General features: G+C 42.3%; 1 protein-coding gene across 7 annotated transcripts in view; it reads left to right on the plus strand.

Annotated features, from left to right (window-relative positions):
- Positions 1-418: 418 nt before the first annotated feature.
- TSHZ2 (teashirt zinc finger homeobox 2) overlaps positions 419-16,682 on the plus strand; it is a 233,676-nt gene continuing 217,412 nt past the window's right edge. For all 7 annotated transcript variants that reach the window (XR_001293818.2, XR_010885982.1, XR_001293817.2 and 4 more), the window contains exon 1: positions 419-1,159. Coding sequence is in view for 4 of the 7 variants with exons in the window: in XM_013951412.2 (XP_013806866.2) it covers positions 1,120-1,159 (40 nt within the window). In the remaining 3 variants the exon portion in view is untranslated. The remainder of the gene's footprint in view (positions 1,160-16,682) is intronic.

Below are 16,682 nucleotides of genomic sequence, written 5' to 3' on the forward strand. Positions count from 1 at the left end.
GGCTCCACGCCTGGGGTGTCCCAGGAAAAGCGGCTTGATGGGGCGAAGGGCGGTGGCGCCAGGGCCGGAGGGCGCCAAACCTGCCACCGCTGCCCCATGCGGGCCCACGCGCAAAGCAAACTTCCCGGCCCGCAGGGGGCGGGAGGGGGCGCGCACGGGGGGGGGGGCGCGTGGGAATGTGCGCGCGTGGGAATGTGCGCGCGTGGACGGCGCGCGTGGGAACGTGCGGGCGCGCGGGGCGGCGCGGCGCTGCGCGCCCCAGGTGCTGCCCGGCGCGGTGCCGGCGCGCCCTGTCTCTTTAATAAACTGCCTGCCGCCCGTCTGCGCGGAGTAAATTTCCTCCTGTCATCAGGTCGCGGAGGAGGAGTTTGTTAATGTTCAGTTTGCTCAGCGGATCGATGTTTGCTGGCATCGCCTCGCCCTGCCTGTGCGTGTGTGTGTGGCTGTGTGTGTGTGCGCGCGTGTGTGCCGGTGCGAGAGTGTGTGTGCGTGTGTGTGTGCGCGAATACCAGATTTCCTTCCATCCAAAGCCTCCCTGTCCTCTCCCATATCACTCACTGCCTGGCATCTGACAGCAGCGAACCTGCAGCGCTCCGCGCACACACACGCACGCACACACACACCACGCACACCCGGGCACCGCTCCGCCATACAGCTCTGCGAGGAGGAGGAGGAGAGGAGAGGAAAGGGAGGAAGCAGCCAGCCCCACAGTCTTTCCAGAGCTGCCTTTTAATATATACATATCTATTTTGTTATTTATTTATTACCGTTCTCTGGCACTGTGGGCGCCTTTCATTTGCTCCTGATCTTGGATGTTTGAATCAAAGCAAAGCAAGTGTTGCAACAGTTAAAAAAAAAAAAAAGAAAAAGAAAGAAAAGCCAACCAAAAAAAAAGAGAGAGAGAGAGAAAGAGAGAGAAAGAAAAAACCTAGATCTCTAAAATAAAATAAAAAACCAAACAGGTTCCTATCAGTGAAGTGGAAAGGAGGGGGGCAGGGGAGGCTTGTCTGGGGGGTGTTGGGGAAAGCAGCTGAGAGGCAGAGGCAGAGAAACACGACTCAGGAGCGTCTCAGGGCTCTCGGATCTGGGGACAGAAGTGAGATTGGAGAAAGTAGAGCGATGCCAAGGAGGAAACAGCAAGCACCCAAACGGGCTGCAGGTAAGGAGAAGCCATCCCCTTACACAGCCTCCGTGTCTCTCCACTCCTTCCACTCCTACCCCCCATCTTTATTATTATTTAGGGTCACCCTTGCTTTTCCGGGCTGGATCTTTATTTATTTATCCCCCTCCCCCTCCCTTCCCCTCCGTAACTCTAGCGAGCCAGTTTCATTCCCGCTTGCCAAGCCCCCTCCTCGGGCACGGGCTGTGCCCGGCGCCCGCGGAGCCTCCGCGGAGCCCCGCGCCCGCGCTGCCCCGGCCAAACTTCCCCCCAACTTTGCGCGGCGGCTGCTCGCCGGCCCGCGCCCTCCCGCCCGCCCCTGCCCGCTTGCGCCTTCTTCTTTCCCCCCCGATTTTTGTAATGCTGGTTTTGTTTTTAGAAACGTGCGTTTCGCGGAGAGGGTCGGTGTGGGTAACCTTTTATTTCGCCGCGTTTCTGGTGGCAACGCCGGCCGGGCGTGTGCGAGTGCGCGAGTGTGTGCTGCGTGTGCCTGAAATAGTGCAGGGACTGTCTCTGCTGAGGAGCCCGGTGGGGAAGTTCAGCCTTTGATCATCAGTGGTGAAAATTGCAACAGGAAATAAAATGAAACGTTCTGACTGTTAGAAGACAATCCACATTTTCAAATCAAATTCTTCTTTTGTTTGCTATCCGAGTTGATATATTTGCACATGCCAAGTGGTTTTGCAATTAGTATTTTTTTTTTTTTTTAAGAAGAAAATAGTTTGCAACTTTGGAAGTGTTTTGTTTTGTCATTTGCAGGGTGTTCTTTTTCTTTTGGGGGCCAAGAAAAAGAAACAGATGAGTGGGCCTGTATAGTAAATCTTTTCAAAGAGTTTTCTTTCAGGCTGCTTAATTGCTTTTTATTTTTTTTTAATAGTGTGGTGGGGTTTTGTTTCTGGGAAGCGCAATATGGAAGTTCATTTTTCTTCTGCCAGACCCACCCACTGAAAAATCAGCTTTCCAGTTGATTGCCAGCTTTGATTTGACATTTGATTGATCACCTGTCATCTTGCTGCCTTTGATCTATTCATTCTTGATATATATCAATAAATCACTCACCATGGTAACCCAAGTGCCAATGACGTAAGGCTTGCCCTCTAGATTCTCTTAGCCAGACATGCACAATTATTATCTTGTTTGGCTTTTAATGTAGGCGGGTTTTTCCCCTTCTTTTTTTCTTTATGTCCTTCCTCAGATTAGTTCTTTAAAGAAAACTATTTTTTATGTCCTCAGTTTAAAAATTGTGTACTAATTTTTCCTTCTCCTTCTGAGTATTTTCTTGCTTTAGCATATTATATGTGGGACAAAATGTATGGGCAAGTTTAGTGGCACAGTTGAATAAACTTTGAAAAGTAGTGCTTGGGATTCATTCAAAGGTAAATGTGATTTTTGGGAGACTGGGGCGGGCATAACTTTTATAAACTTACACATTTTGCCGTATTCATATAGGTGTAGGAGGATGGTATGCAGGCAGAGCCTTTTGGGACATGACCGATGCACCTATGCAGGTTGCTAGCATGTTTCCTGGCAAGCAAAGATCCGCTTTAACTATAAAGAATAGTTAAGATAGAAATGCATACATATATATGTATTCGGAAGAACTCTCTGATGAGTTGCTATTACTGTTTTATTCACAAAGAGGCTATCTTTGAATAAGGCATTAACGTTTTCAACTTGCAGGATAAATAGCTATTTTTTTCATGGATGCTGATCATCTCAGTGACAGTGCTAGAATTGCTCCTTTTTTCTTTCTGTCAGGAGCATGAGGCTTCATTTTATTTTGTTTTCAAAGTAGGATTTTCACTTGGAATGTGTGTAGTATCTTTTTGCAGAAGGGGCACCCTGTTCTTTTTTAGGAACATAGGCTATACAGTAAGGAAATTCTTGCAAGCAAAGCCCATATTGTTGTTTCCCAGGATTTCCCTGCTAAGAATACAGTAAGATATGTTTTTATCCAGAATGTTACAGTATTTTTGAGCATCTTAGTAATGAGATAGAAATCTGAATGACCACAGTAACGTCTCTCCTTCCCTCTTCTCATTATAAAATGTGCATTGGTCTTCAGTGGTGCCTTTCCTTGATTATATTTGTCCTCAGATCAATGTTGTTTCAGGTGAGCAAAATACTGCAAATGCAGTCCAGTTTCAGCCAGAATAACCGATTTGAAGTAGGTTTATACATTTGCAGTAGTTCTCCTGCTTTGAAGTTGTATGTGTGGGTTTGTGGGGGGTAGGGGGATTTCAAAGAACAGACGTGCCTGTTGTATATAGTTCTTAAAACTGACTTTCATTTTCAGGGATAGTACTGGGGTTTTGTTTTGTATGGTGAAAAATACCTCAAAGTGACAGTAGACAGACTGTGCAATAAGAACTGAATCGCTCACCAAGGCCGATAACAAAGCTCCTTATTCCTTTTATTTAAAGGAGTTAGTACATTATATATTACTTAATTTTCACTTTTATTTATTTTTACTTGCACAAGTTCAAAGGTATCAGTTGCACTGCATTTTGTCTTGATGGCAGCAGAGATATTGAAGAGAAGTTTGCAACTTTTAGCTTCTTTAGGTAGTTCACCTCCAACGGAATAGAAATGATAAAGCCTTATGATTCTGGACATGCCTGCTTTTGTCATTGCTTAAAATTAAATACTATGCACAACTGTAAATAATTACTCCCATGCACTGACTTTGAAAGCAGGTTTCTAGTTTGATTAATGAATAATGTAAAGGTTAGAGAGAACCAGCAAGTGAATCAGAAGTGAAGTCCTGCTGCTAGATGAAAACCTATCTAGAGAAATATACATGGCAATTTTGTCCTTTTCTATTATTAATTTTAAGCCTTGTATTCCTAAGAAATATGTTACAGACCACTGTAATGAAACAAGGTAGTGTAATTGGATAAATGGGGCACTATTTATGTTTGATGATGAAGATTTTAAATCTCAAATTATACTTTTAAAGCTACTTTATTTCACATCAACACAGAAACAGTATGAAATACATTTTGATCTTCGCAAGGCTCAATCTTTTTTTTGAATTGTCATTCTTTTGAGATCACCGTTTCCATTTCGATAATTCTTAAAGCAGGTATTGAGGTCTCTTTATATCAGCACCTGCTTTAATATCATACTTCTGTTTACAATAAACAACCCATTTGTGTTGTTAGCTTTCAGCCAAATGAATCACAAAGGGCTTTACCAGCCGTGGGCCTAATTTTTCTCTTGCTCGGGTACAAATCAAAAATAGCTTCACTAACATCAGTGCAGTTGCAGTGAATGCTATCTATCTATTCCGGTGAGCAAGAAGGGAATCAGGCCCAGAAAGTACTTCGCCGTTCAGTGAAATGCAGCTACCTCTGGGGTAGAACTCTTGTAACAATTCCATAACAAATGGTAATATATTAACAGAAGGGTGGAAAAAGGGTGGGAGCAAAGCAGAATTGCTATTCAGATTTTATTCCTAGGGGTATGAAATAGCTTTCAAACACAATTTCACTGGATTAAACTCTCCTTTCCCCTGCAGCTTGTTTAAATGTGCATATTTTATTTTGTGATCATGAATTGCTAGTTTGCTTTTTAAAGCCTGCGAAGAAGAAGAATCTGGACTTAACGCCTTTACCGGCTGCAATTCTGTATTTCTTCCTTTCTTTCTCTCCCAGCTCCAGTAGGCTATCTAAGAACCAAAGCTGTTGAAAAGTACAGCAGAAACAGATCTCAGTCACATTTATTTTGTTCATTGGAGCTGTAGATGAATAATGCAGTTTTGTTTTTGAAAAAGTCCCCATGCAGCAGCAAGCAGAAGACAGTTCGCAGTCATTACTTTAAAGCTGCAATTTGCCCCTTAATAGTGAAGGTTATTTAAAACAGAAACATTTTTAGAAAGTGAAATTCTGCTTCCTTCAGAGAGCAGAGCAGATGACCAGCTAGGTCTGATGTGTATATTCCTGTGTTTAAAGGAAGCAGTGTATACATGTATTAATAACCAGAAGGGTTGTGGCTTTTTAAATATTATTTGTATCCTTTATTACGTGGGCAATAGAAACAGGTTCCAAGCAAGCAGTACTGAGTGAAACTGTAGCAATGGCAGCACTGCTTTGTTTAAACATCCTCTAGAAAAGCAAGTGCACATCAAAACCACCTAAATAGCTCCTGCCTGCGAACCTTTCCGTTACTGTGCACATCACCACGCTGACAGATGACAAAAAAGCCAAGGTGCGCGCAAACAAGAGGAGGCTCTACCCAGCGCTTAATTAAATAGAGTCCGAAATAGAGTCCGAAATATCTTTTCCCACTAAAGATCTACCAAATTAGGTGCCGTCTGCATTAAATTCTGGTATCGGGCTACTGTGTCCGAAGCTGCTACGTATTTCGTCCCCATGTCAGAAGTCAGGCCTGAATGGGACAGTTTGAAATCACATTCATTGCAGTTGTTTGCTGATTTCAATTTTAATCTCTCATAGCAGAGCACAGCATATTACCACCGTATAAAGACTGGGACTCACCAAGAGTTCAGACACTGTGACTGTAATATGAAAGACATTTCCGTCAGTAAATGACATCATTTTATAGTACAGTTAAAAGCATATTCATTGTCAGAAATTCTTTTGCGTAAATGATCTCCCTCCTCCGTGCTCTCTAATTGAAAAGCCCATTTTCTTCAAAACTGCAGGATTTTGGTATTTCCTCCCAGACCTTTCTCGTGATTTTTTGCTCTCGTTAGCAGCACCCACCTCAAGTCACTGTTTCCCCTAGATGAGGTCCCTGGAGTTCCTCCGTAGCACAGGGCTATGGTGAGCCTTTCTCCCGTCATTTTACTTCACATCCCGATGAGGACATCGCTCCCAGAGAGCAACTCCATACTCACGGAAAAAAAAAAAAAGCTGTCAGTTGCTGTGGCTGCAATTCCCAACTTAGCAGCAGCGGAGGGAATGGAACTGTACTCTATCAATTACAGTTGGAACCAGAGGCTAAACACTTATTGTGTTAAGCTATTGTGCAGATCTTAAGAGCTCAAATGTAAAAAAAAAAAAAAAAAAAAAAAATCATGTCAGCTAGTGGATGGAAGAATAAGGCCTGGTTCTTCTAACGGATGACGTATTATTAGTAAATGCAGAGTAAAAAGATTCAAATTCTCTCTATTTACTGCCTCTTGGATTGCAACGTGTGTGTACCATATTAAGCCAAAAAAAAGGGGGACCCTACTGACTTTATTATTAAAATAGCCCTTTTCTCCCCCCCCCCCCCCTTCTCTCTCAGATGAAAATATTTGGGAAGTTTTACCTCTAAAGCATGCTCATGCAAGCAGAGAGACATTTTCATCCGTCTCCGAATCTGATACAGGAGTCAATTGGAAACACATTACACTCTCAGCTGAAGTCTTACATTTCATTCGGGCAAGAGCAGTAATTTTTCATTACCTATTTAATTACAATAATTTACATGAGAGTGGGCCCAGTTCTGCAGCTCTTACTCAGCACTTTGCTTCAGTGGGTAACTGGCCTGTGTAAAGACTGCAGATGTGAGGCTGGGCTGTTTAGCTGGAAAACAAACTGTTACTGAAAAATACTTAGAGTTAGTGTCCAAAGAGAGACCCAATTCTACCGTTAAGCTTTTAAACACATGCTGCCTTTGAAATCGAGGGAGACTTCTGGCAGTTAACTTATGTTGCTAATGGTTCCCCACTCTTTTCTGAAGTTTGTATGACTGATACTTTTTACTTGTTCTGCTAACTTCCCTTCTAAAATGTGTTTCCCTTCTCTGTGTTAATTATTGAGTGCTGTTTCTTGGTGATCTGGTCTTTTAAAGAATCCTTTTTAATACATTATGCTATGTCCTGCTCAGCAGCAGCAGCAGCAGCTCTCACCTAAATCATGTAGACTGTTTTGCAAATCAAAAGCCTAAAAGTTTCATTTAGTTTTAGACACTAAAATCGGTTCTTTCTCATTAAGGTGACCTCTCTCTTGAGGCTATTAGGTCTTGGCGCCTACATTTTTAACCATGTTATAATAACATCTTTTGCAGCTCAGAATACCTTGATAGTGAGCAGTATATTTTTAAGGTTTCAAGGAGAAACGCATCACAGAAGCACGCTGTTTCCCATTAGATTTGCACATCCCTCTTTAACTGTTGCAGCCTTTTCATTCGTTACCTTGTGAGGTTTTTCAGGAGAAAAGAAGTGGAAAAACTGGTCTTATGATCTAAGTGTTGCATTAAGTGTTTAGTTTAGAAAAATGAAGAGAATCTTTGTTTCGCTAAAAGAAATGGTTTTTTTTCCTTTTGCCCTAGGAAAAATAAAGTCACAACAATAGTTACAAAAGGACAGGATTAGATTGTGAAAAATACGTAGTTTATAATGTGCAGTGCGCAACGGTCCTAGGTACTGGTAAAATTCCACAGCCAAATGAACAGTATTAAATGTACTGGAAGTAGATCCGCTTTATGTTCACACCCTCACACACCTGGGAAAGGGGTAGGTTAGTGGGCAAGCGCCTGCCTGGGAGAGGGATGCACAGTTCTTAGTGATACAAGCTGGAAATCTTGGTTGTTTAGAGCACTTTTCAATTATTCCACCAATATTTGCCCACATGTTAAAATTCCTATGATGTTAGGAGTTACGTCCACTGAAAGTCCTCTGTTAGTGTGTATTTGCTTTAAACCCACAGTTCCTGGAGTCTGGTGATTATCCAAGTACCCCGTATGCTTTTTAAAAGGAAAATGTATTTAAAACCCTTTGCTATGGAACTAAAAAGCTTGAAAATATGCAATCTAAAAGTTCTTACTCTAAAAGAAATATACCATGAATCTCAAAGTTATGATTTTTAACATCTCATAATTTTCAGCTAGTCTGATTATTTTTGAGGGTGTGATTTGTGATTTTTGGCCATATTGCTTCTGACTGATTCTCATGATGAACTGTGGCTTATGTTCATGTGTATATAATTATATACACGCATATACATAATACAGTAAACAAAACACATAGCATAATGATGGAGTGGAGTTACTTGAATAGTAGCTCTGAATTTGTATTGCTATAAACAAAGCAGTTTGGGCGTTGAAAGATCAGACCATTGGTTCTTGAGGAGTGGCTTTCAACTGAAGTTTCACGGAGATTGTTTTTTAGTGGCAATTAAATCCAGAAAGTTAATAGCCAGTAACTGTTCTTTAAAGCCTAAACACTTGCAAGACCTGTGAGGAATGCACAGCCTGCCTTTTTTCAGATATAATCGGGCTTGACTTTATTGAAAAAAAAATTACAACTAGCAACATTAATGCTGTATTTTTATTGTATTAATGTAAATGAGATGCTGGCTTCCTTCTTTCATCTCCGTGGCTTGTATCTGTTATAGCTGTGTCTTATTCCTTTCCATGTCTTTTCTCCATGTATTCTGTAAACTGCTATCATCTAATGATACTGGGACTCATTAAAGTTACTCACGATGCTAAAGAGACTATGGGAAGCATCCTTAGCTCTAGATGGTTATAGAAAAGCAAAACTACTGAACGTATGGGCAAAATCAATCCAGACCAACCCTTTCATTCCCATTTTGGATAACCCTTAACATTGATGGGTGAAATTAGAAGAAACAGCTTGCAGGAAGGGCCATGTACTGGAAAGAACAGGTCATTTTTAATATACATCCCTACCTGGCAAAGATGAAAAGCAATAAAGTTTTAAGGAGCTTTCTGGCTCTTCCTACATCTCTCTCAAAAGACTCATTTAATTGAAAAGCCTGTTGTGCTTGTTTTTATGTATGTAAAAGAGAAAAGGGCCAATTTTGCGCAAGGCCTAATATTCTTGTATAGTATAATAAGAACTCTTTCTGGTTGCTTTTTAAGTCTCTCTGTTCATATAAAATTAAGACCCACTTATCTTAAATTGTAGTAAATCTCATCCAGTATTGCTTTCATAACTTAAAAAATGCTATTAAATATTCCCAAAGCATCCTTGCTAGAGTGATATTTGGTCTGTTTATGTGGGATCAGTGCACAATTTCTACTGAAATAGCAGCAGCACACAATTCTTGTTTTTAATGAAAATAATTAAATTCACTGGGATGCCTTGATAGCAGAGACTTTTCTTAGTGAAACTCTGCTTAGAGCAGATTGGAATGGAAATCTAAATGCACCAAAGTGCAGTTCAGTATGTGCAGACAATAAATCCATTTCTATCACTGACCGTCTGCTTGGACTGAAGTCACTTTTTTCGTAGAAAGGGAAGATTTTACTCTGAGTTCTCCATATATAAATAATTTTGTATAAATTACACTGGGAATCACCATCTCAATTCACCAGGCCTACAATTTTTTCTGTACATGTAGGATCAACTCATTTACTTCCTACAATGTGAGTGAACTTCACAGAGAAGAGCTGGATCTTTTCATGATGTCCAGTTTTGCAGTGAAGAAAAAAAAATCTCTACAGATGCTTTTTGGGGAAACGACCCACTCCATAACCTTTTTCTGGATGGTATATTGGTCTACCAAAATTATTTTTATGCCTTTTTCAGCCACGTCATAACATTTATAAGCACAGGCAAGTAGCATTAAATTAACATGTGAAAGGAGAAAGAAGCTAAGTAGTTATATTGATCATCTGTAGCATTAAATGCTAAAAAATTAAAAGCTTTCTAATGCTTTTGATTAGCTGCATGGTTCTTGCTCGTATATATGTGCTTTGATAGGAAGTGGAGTAATATTTCTTCACACTTAACACCTTTCTTCTGAGGATTTCTTACTAATGCGGTGTAGTCCTCAAAATAACCCCAGTAAAGTAGAGTATTTCCCCCCACTTTACAAAACGGCAAATTGAAGCCTGGAGGTATTAGCTAGTTTCCTCAAGGTCAAACAGCAGCTTTGCTCCTGCCTCCCTGCTGGAGCCCTTCTGCTGGGGCATCGCGGGAACGCACCAGGAATGGGACGTGAAGCCAGATTTATCCGTTCTGCACCACCTCCTGAAGCCCAGGAGTTCCCAGGAGGGGAAGGGCTTGCGGTCAGGGAACGCTGAGCTCTGTGAACTTCCAAGCCAAGGGATCTTTCCTAGGGGATAGTTTTAGGCAGCATAATTTAAGTTCCTTAACTTCCCTAAATTATCCTCAGATGCATTTTTGGCCTCTGGTAAGTGTCAGGACTAGAGAATTCATTTACAGTTAGTTTTCCACCCACATCCTGTTCTACGTTTATTTTGTTCAGACCTGGGATCTAGCTTTCTATTTCTGACAATATATCATATATTACCCTGAGAGATATAAGAAACCTAGTATAATTATTACTTAACAGGACAAACACATTTCCCCACACACAGAGTGCTGGTGGTGGCTGGAAACTCCAGGCAATAAACTTTGATGCCCTGATTTTTGTAAGGCAGCTTCTCAAGTTAAGTGTGTAAATCCTTACATAGGCATCTAAAAGAGACCCAAATTTTCCAAAGGATTTAGCATTAGGCAGTTCCCACTGGATCTTGCTCAGGTCCCTCTCTTGTGTCAAGAGGAATCATAAACCTAGATCAAGGGTAGTGTTGTTTTTCTGAAGTGGAAATGTGTGTGTTGCCTATAAAAGAAATATGATGCAAGTAATAGCCTATGGATTCATTAGGGATTGTTTATGTTTATTTTCACATGGTATTACCTTTCGAGAATAGTCATTTGAGCCATTATATTGATAAGAACTCAGAATAAATCTTAGGTAGTATAGGGCTAATCTGCCGTACCTGAGAGGCCGCCTGCTGCCCTCTCTAACACAGTCCCGATCCTGCTGGGCCAAGGCGCCAGGTAGGGCTGCCTTCGCTGGAGCTGGGGCTTGGGAAGCTCTCCCATGGCTCCTTTTCATGTGGAAATTAATGCTTGCCTCTATTTCTGAATAGTAGGTTATTAGAGTTCATATGCAAATTCCCAGGATGGGAATTTGGCTCTCTTTGATAATTGATATAATAATATATATTTTTAGTGGCCCAAAGTCCTTGAGCTTGAGCCTTGTATATGTAATTTATGTTTATTTCTTACTGTTATTAACTGTAATTTAGTGGTTGGAGCCTTTCATTGCCTTAGATTGAAGGGAGTGTCTCTATCCCATTGCCCCTCCACAAACAATGTCCTTTTAGGGTTCCTTATCCTGTATTCTCGCCCAGACATTTCCTAGCCTGTCAAATACTGTCATTTTATTCCTTACAGATCATTCACAGAACGTCTCCTGTTGCACACACAAATAAGGAACAAGTGCAATCAAGATGCATCATTGTTTAGCATAACAAATAAAAGCCTATCTGTGCAGATTTCCCTTAAAGCATCTCTTAATATGTATTGTCAAAATGTCTAAAGATGTCTTTTACTCATAAGCATTTAATTATTTGTGACAATTAAACTAATATTCAGAGCAGGAAAAAAATGAGGATATTAAATATTTTCTCTTGTCAAAAGCTAACAAAACGTCACCTGACATAGCAAACTCCCTCTATTTTGGATTTCAAACATCCTTTATAACTGAAAAAGCACTTGAACAAAATTCCAGAGACCCATTTCACAACCCTGGATTTTGCGTGTATTGGAGAAAATGGTATTTTTTAAACCAGTCCAAAATTTAAGGACACGTCCTTAAAGCATATATCAGTAACGAGCAGCTGAACACTCAATGTTTGAAAAGGAGTTGCTATGAGTTTTTAAGTCTGCACTTAGATTTAAGGCCAAGGTCCCTCCTGGATGAATCGGGGGCTCAGACCTGAGTTTTGTAGCCTACACTGATTATTCTTGTATTTGTGCATGAGAAAAATAGCTCAAATAGCACAGACCATCGGTGTGTGCTGGGTCCGGAGGTGTAGCTGTTGTTGCTCTTCCCTGGTGGTGCCCGTAGCCGGCTGCGTTGAGGCAACGTGCGTGGACGGAGGCAGGAGCGAGCAGCCCGAAGCAGAAACTGCCGCAGCCAACACCACGGCCGAAGGCTCGGTGCCTTCACCTCTCTGGCAGCCTTTTGCGGCTGTAAGAGTTGAGCCATGTGGTAGCAAAAAGGAAAATCGGGAAAGAGCTCGTGAAGAAGAGAGAGACGAGGGAGGTCCTGAGAGCCCCATTAGGCGTCTGGATGCTGCGGAGCCACGCGCTGCGCAGACCTCTGCGCTACGGGCACGGCAATTCCCCTCATCGGGGTTGTCTGATGTTTCGGGTTGGATTTCGATGGTTTCTGACGTTTCCAGACCTGAGCTGCTCAGAGCAACAATTTCTATTATGGGCATCTAGGTTTCCCTTCATAAAATATTCTTCCTGAAATTTAGGGAAGGATGTTGTTTGGCAAAAATTACAAAGACATACGTCAGTTTGGGTTTTTTTTTCAAAGTTGTAGTACCACTGTGCTTTCTGGCAGTGACGGGAAAAATTTCCAGTGATATCTTCTGCTTTACCTGAGCAAACCCACCCAAATTTGTCCAACTTTTACAGCCCAAAAGTTGCCATTGCCGAAGAATTTCTAACAGGTGACACAGCACTGCCCGAGCGCGCCGTCTCCACCGCGCAGGCGCCATTCGCAGGGCAATCCCATCCCCTTTAAAATCCATTCTGGGGATATTTGTCTGGGGATAAACAGGACCCAGCGCGGTGGCGGCGGCGGCTGGGGGTGCAGGCAGATTTGGGGACGCCACGCGGAGCACGGCCGTGGGACGCCGGTGCTGGGAGCCGTGCGAGGCGTCCGCTCGGCTGGCTGGGGCCGCGGGGCCGCGAAATGGCCGGCCCCAGCTCTCCCCGGAGGAGCCGCGCCGCCCCCCACCGTGCTGCCGCGCCGCAGGTAGGCCGGAGGCGCTCGCGGAGGCTGCTGTACCCGAGCGAGACGCTCGGAGAAAATACGAAGAGTAATGCCAAGAGTTTCGACCGCAGATAGCTGTCTGGATAAAAAAAGGGCCTGTTCGGCTGAGGCCTGTTCTCGTGCCGCGACATGCAAGTGGCCAAGGGCGTCACCGCCTGCAAGTGACCCGTGTGTGTTTCGGCAGCGGCTGGGCCCTCGCAGCTCTGCCTTTGCTTTACTTGGGGGTTATTATATTTTATTTATTGCAGCATGGGAGGTTTTCCCTCGAAAGTGAATCTTTCTGTCGGGAAGTCAGTGACAAAACCGCAGGCCGGGGCAGTGAGGGCCAGCTAGGCCGCCCCTGCCCCCTGCTCTCCGCGTTCGGCAACGCAGATCCTGAGAATGGTAATCTGGAAAACAGCCGCCCTCACGTCGCCCCTGTGCTTTCCCGGTGAACTTATTAGAGGCTTTATCAGCTTGTGATTCAGGTTAAACAAAGGTAAATCATCTGGAGAAATATTTACGGCGGGGGGGGGGGGGGATGTTATGATGACATCTGCATCTGGTTTTCCACTTGTTTTGTATTTGGGACATTTTACCTTAATCGTTCCCAAACATCTCTGCTAAAATCCCTTCTTTTGTTTTTTATCACCTATGAGGTATAGCCAGGCAGGTTTCAATAGGTTCGTGTCCGATACACCTCCACTGGCAATCTGTGTGTGTTAAAGTGAAGTACTCAAATTTGTTGTTAGGGTGAATATATTAGAAGTCTCTTTCTTGCATTTATCCTCTTCCATGATAACTGTTTGGCAATATTCAGGTTCTGTTAAAATGTGATATTTTCAATGCACAAAGTATGTTCAGGGGAACAAGAGAGTGATTATGAGTTTCTCCAAGGAAATAAGCATCTTGCAGCCACCATCCTGCAATGGGGAAAGTTCTAATACATGACATCTATATAATTTAACCTAATAATTTTTTTTCTTTTGCAGTGATGTAATGGGGAGAGTGACCTGGACTTTGTAAAAGTTCTCCTACTTACTTCAGATTCCCAAGGGCAATGTAACATTCTAGACAGTGTTTTATATGCCCTGATTAAAACGTAACATATTTTTGCATTTCCTGTGCAGTGACCTGTTAGTGCTCATAGGCAGAACACTTAAGGAACAGTTACAAGGAGACATTTCCAAATGTGCCTAATATGTGAGAGTTTTTATAACATTCTTATTTCATTTGAAATTGCAGCTACAGCAGGAACCATTCAGATGGCGCATTGATTTAACTTTTTAATCCACTGTTTTGCTACGTCAAGTAAAATAAATGTTTGTTTTTAGCTCTTTTTTTTTTTTTTTGCTTTGCTAAAACTCGTAACTACTTTCTTTAAGCTTGGGATTCTAAAGGGAGCCACATTATCTGAAATTTAAAGCTTGCTTTTTGTAGCCGCTTTCTCACAACTCCCCCAAGGAAAAAAAAAATACAAAAGTACAACTTTAGCAAAAAGGGCTTTTATATCTCTATCAATTATAGAAACACCAGCTGCAGTAGATTACAAATGTGTTTGGCTGATTGTGATGGTGTGTGGGGAAAACTGTCACAAGGAGATTGGATTCTGCTCTCCCCGGCACCGCCGGGTTGTCGCATAGCCCCACGGCTGCCGCGGCCGGCGCTGTCAAAGCCGGGGTGGGCAAGGCCAGGGTCTGCCTCTCAGACTGCAAATTACCTATTGCCAGATCTAGCTGGGTACTTGCATACACATACTGGTGCTAGGAAAAAGAAATATGGAGCTGTCGAATCTGACCAGCAGGGCTACCCGTGTGTCGTTGTTTGCATGTGTTTTTCTGTGAGCTGAAGCAAAAGCAAAGCCCATACTTCTGTAGCCTATGCTGGAAACCTCTGGGGAGGATCACTCAGGTTATTGTTGTTCTTTATTCTTTATATCCAAGAAATTTTGTTTACTTTTACTTTCTTGAAGAACAAAGAGGGGGAAAAAGATCCCACACAGCAGAAATAATTGTTTGACAGGCCCCAAATGGTGGAGTAGTTGGATGCCATGAAGAAAAAAAAATACGATATCAAGACAGCAATGCAAGATGGACAAATTAGCATTTTGGTGTTGCTGAGCTCAAGAAAAATGAATGTGTCAAAGTGTGCGCAGGTCATATCACCTCACTAATATCCTGGGGTAAAAGGGTAGCAACTTAAAGACTTTCAGTTGGTCAGCGTCTTGGTTACTGTTTCATTTAGCTTCTTGTACTTTGAATCGCTGGGGGAGTACTTGGTTGGGCCCTGGTTTATTTTAACAAAGAGAAACTGACATATCAAAGTTCTGTGTATATTTTACAGCGAAAATGCAATTTTCTATTTTCATTTAATCCCAGGAATGTTGGCATTTTCCAGGCTGTCAAACAAATGAGTGCATTGGAGGACATTTAGATGTGTCTGTCTAGTTCATCTATCTAATCTACCTCATTTCTAATGTGCCCATCACCCTGGTGTCTAGGTAGAAAGTGTCTGTCCTTTTTTTTCTTTGTGTAAAGACACAAAGCTTTTATTGGCTGTGGTAACTTAATTGAGTCCTGAGAGCTTTCCGATTCATCTGTAAAAATAATAACAAAAACATTATCAGAAAGTGATTCATTTTTGCACTCTTACTCAGAATTTCCTTCCTCTTCTGAATGTTTTTTGGCTAGCTGGTTATTGTTGCCTTATCTAGAAAAGGCTACATTTCAGAGGTGTTGTATTAAATTGGAGTTTTACCTGAGTCAGCGGTGACTCAAAACTTCATCTGGCATCTAAAGCGAAATTCACTCATGCCCTCTAACTTCCTCCCGCTTTTCTCTGCAGAAGCTGACTTCATTTACTAAGCCACCTTGTTTAGCAGCTGCATCTGTTCTATGACCCTTTGCCATATAAAACATAGGTAAAGGTAATAAAAAGTAATAGAAATTGTGGCTTCAAAATTATATCTTCATTTGGAAGCCCTGGTTTCTGTTAAATTTAATTACTTCTCTCTCTTCCAATTAGGTAAAAATGCATCGTAAGACATAAGTGAGCAGTTTTTCAAAAGCAGAGGCCTGAGGTCTCTGTTAAAGCAAAAAAAGAAAAAAAAGCATGCCGTTGATTCGCTGTGTCTATGCACGTGGGTATCGCTGTCTGCATGCATATGTTGGAAAATGCATGCCGCAACAGGGCACTCTGGGGCTGCCAGTGTGTGCAGTCACCCCGTTGGTGTGAGGGGTCATGGTAATTTTAGAAACATGTGTCTGCTGGGCATGCAGGGGCATCTGCATTTTTGTACACCACCTTCTGCTTTTGAAAAATGTGGCTTAAGTGGTAATCAGTCTGCAGAAGTCAATAAGCTCTCGTCTTGAAGAGGCCGAGTAACCAGCGTGGTGCTCACTGAGGGAAAGAGCTTGTTGCGAATGCTGCAAATGTAGCTTTCTCAGCTATAATTGAATTTGATCTCAACTGTACAGTCAGTTACAGCCCCTTTTCCGCTCTTCTCCTACGTGTGTTGAAAGTGTCTTTATAAACCTACCCCGCTATGATAATTTCATTGAGACCTAGATGTTTCGTACATGACAGTGATTTCTAATCCCACCTGAACTGGCAGATCACAGATTTCAAGCCCCTGGCCCCAATGTGCAATGCGAGTTCACACAAGCATGGTAAAACATTGCTCTGGCTGTTTGGTTAATCCTGTAGTGATCGAGTAAGAGATGGATTACTCTTTGCAAGATTTAATTTCATCTTCCGGGTGTTTG

This window comes from Apteryx mantelli, chromosome 18 (assembly GCF_036417845.1).
Source record: "Apteryx mantelli isolate bAptMan1 chromosome 18, bAptMan1.hap1, whole genome shotgun sequence".
NCBI lineage: Eukaryota > Metazoa > Chordata > Aves > Apterygiformes > Apterygidae > Apteryx > Apteryx mantelli.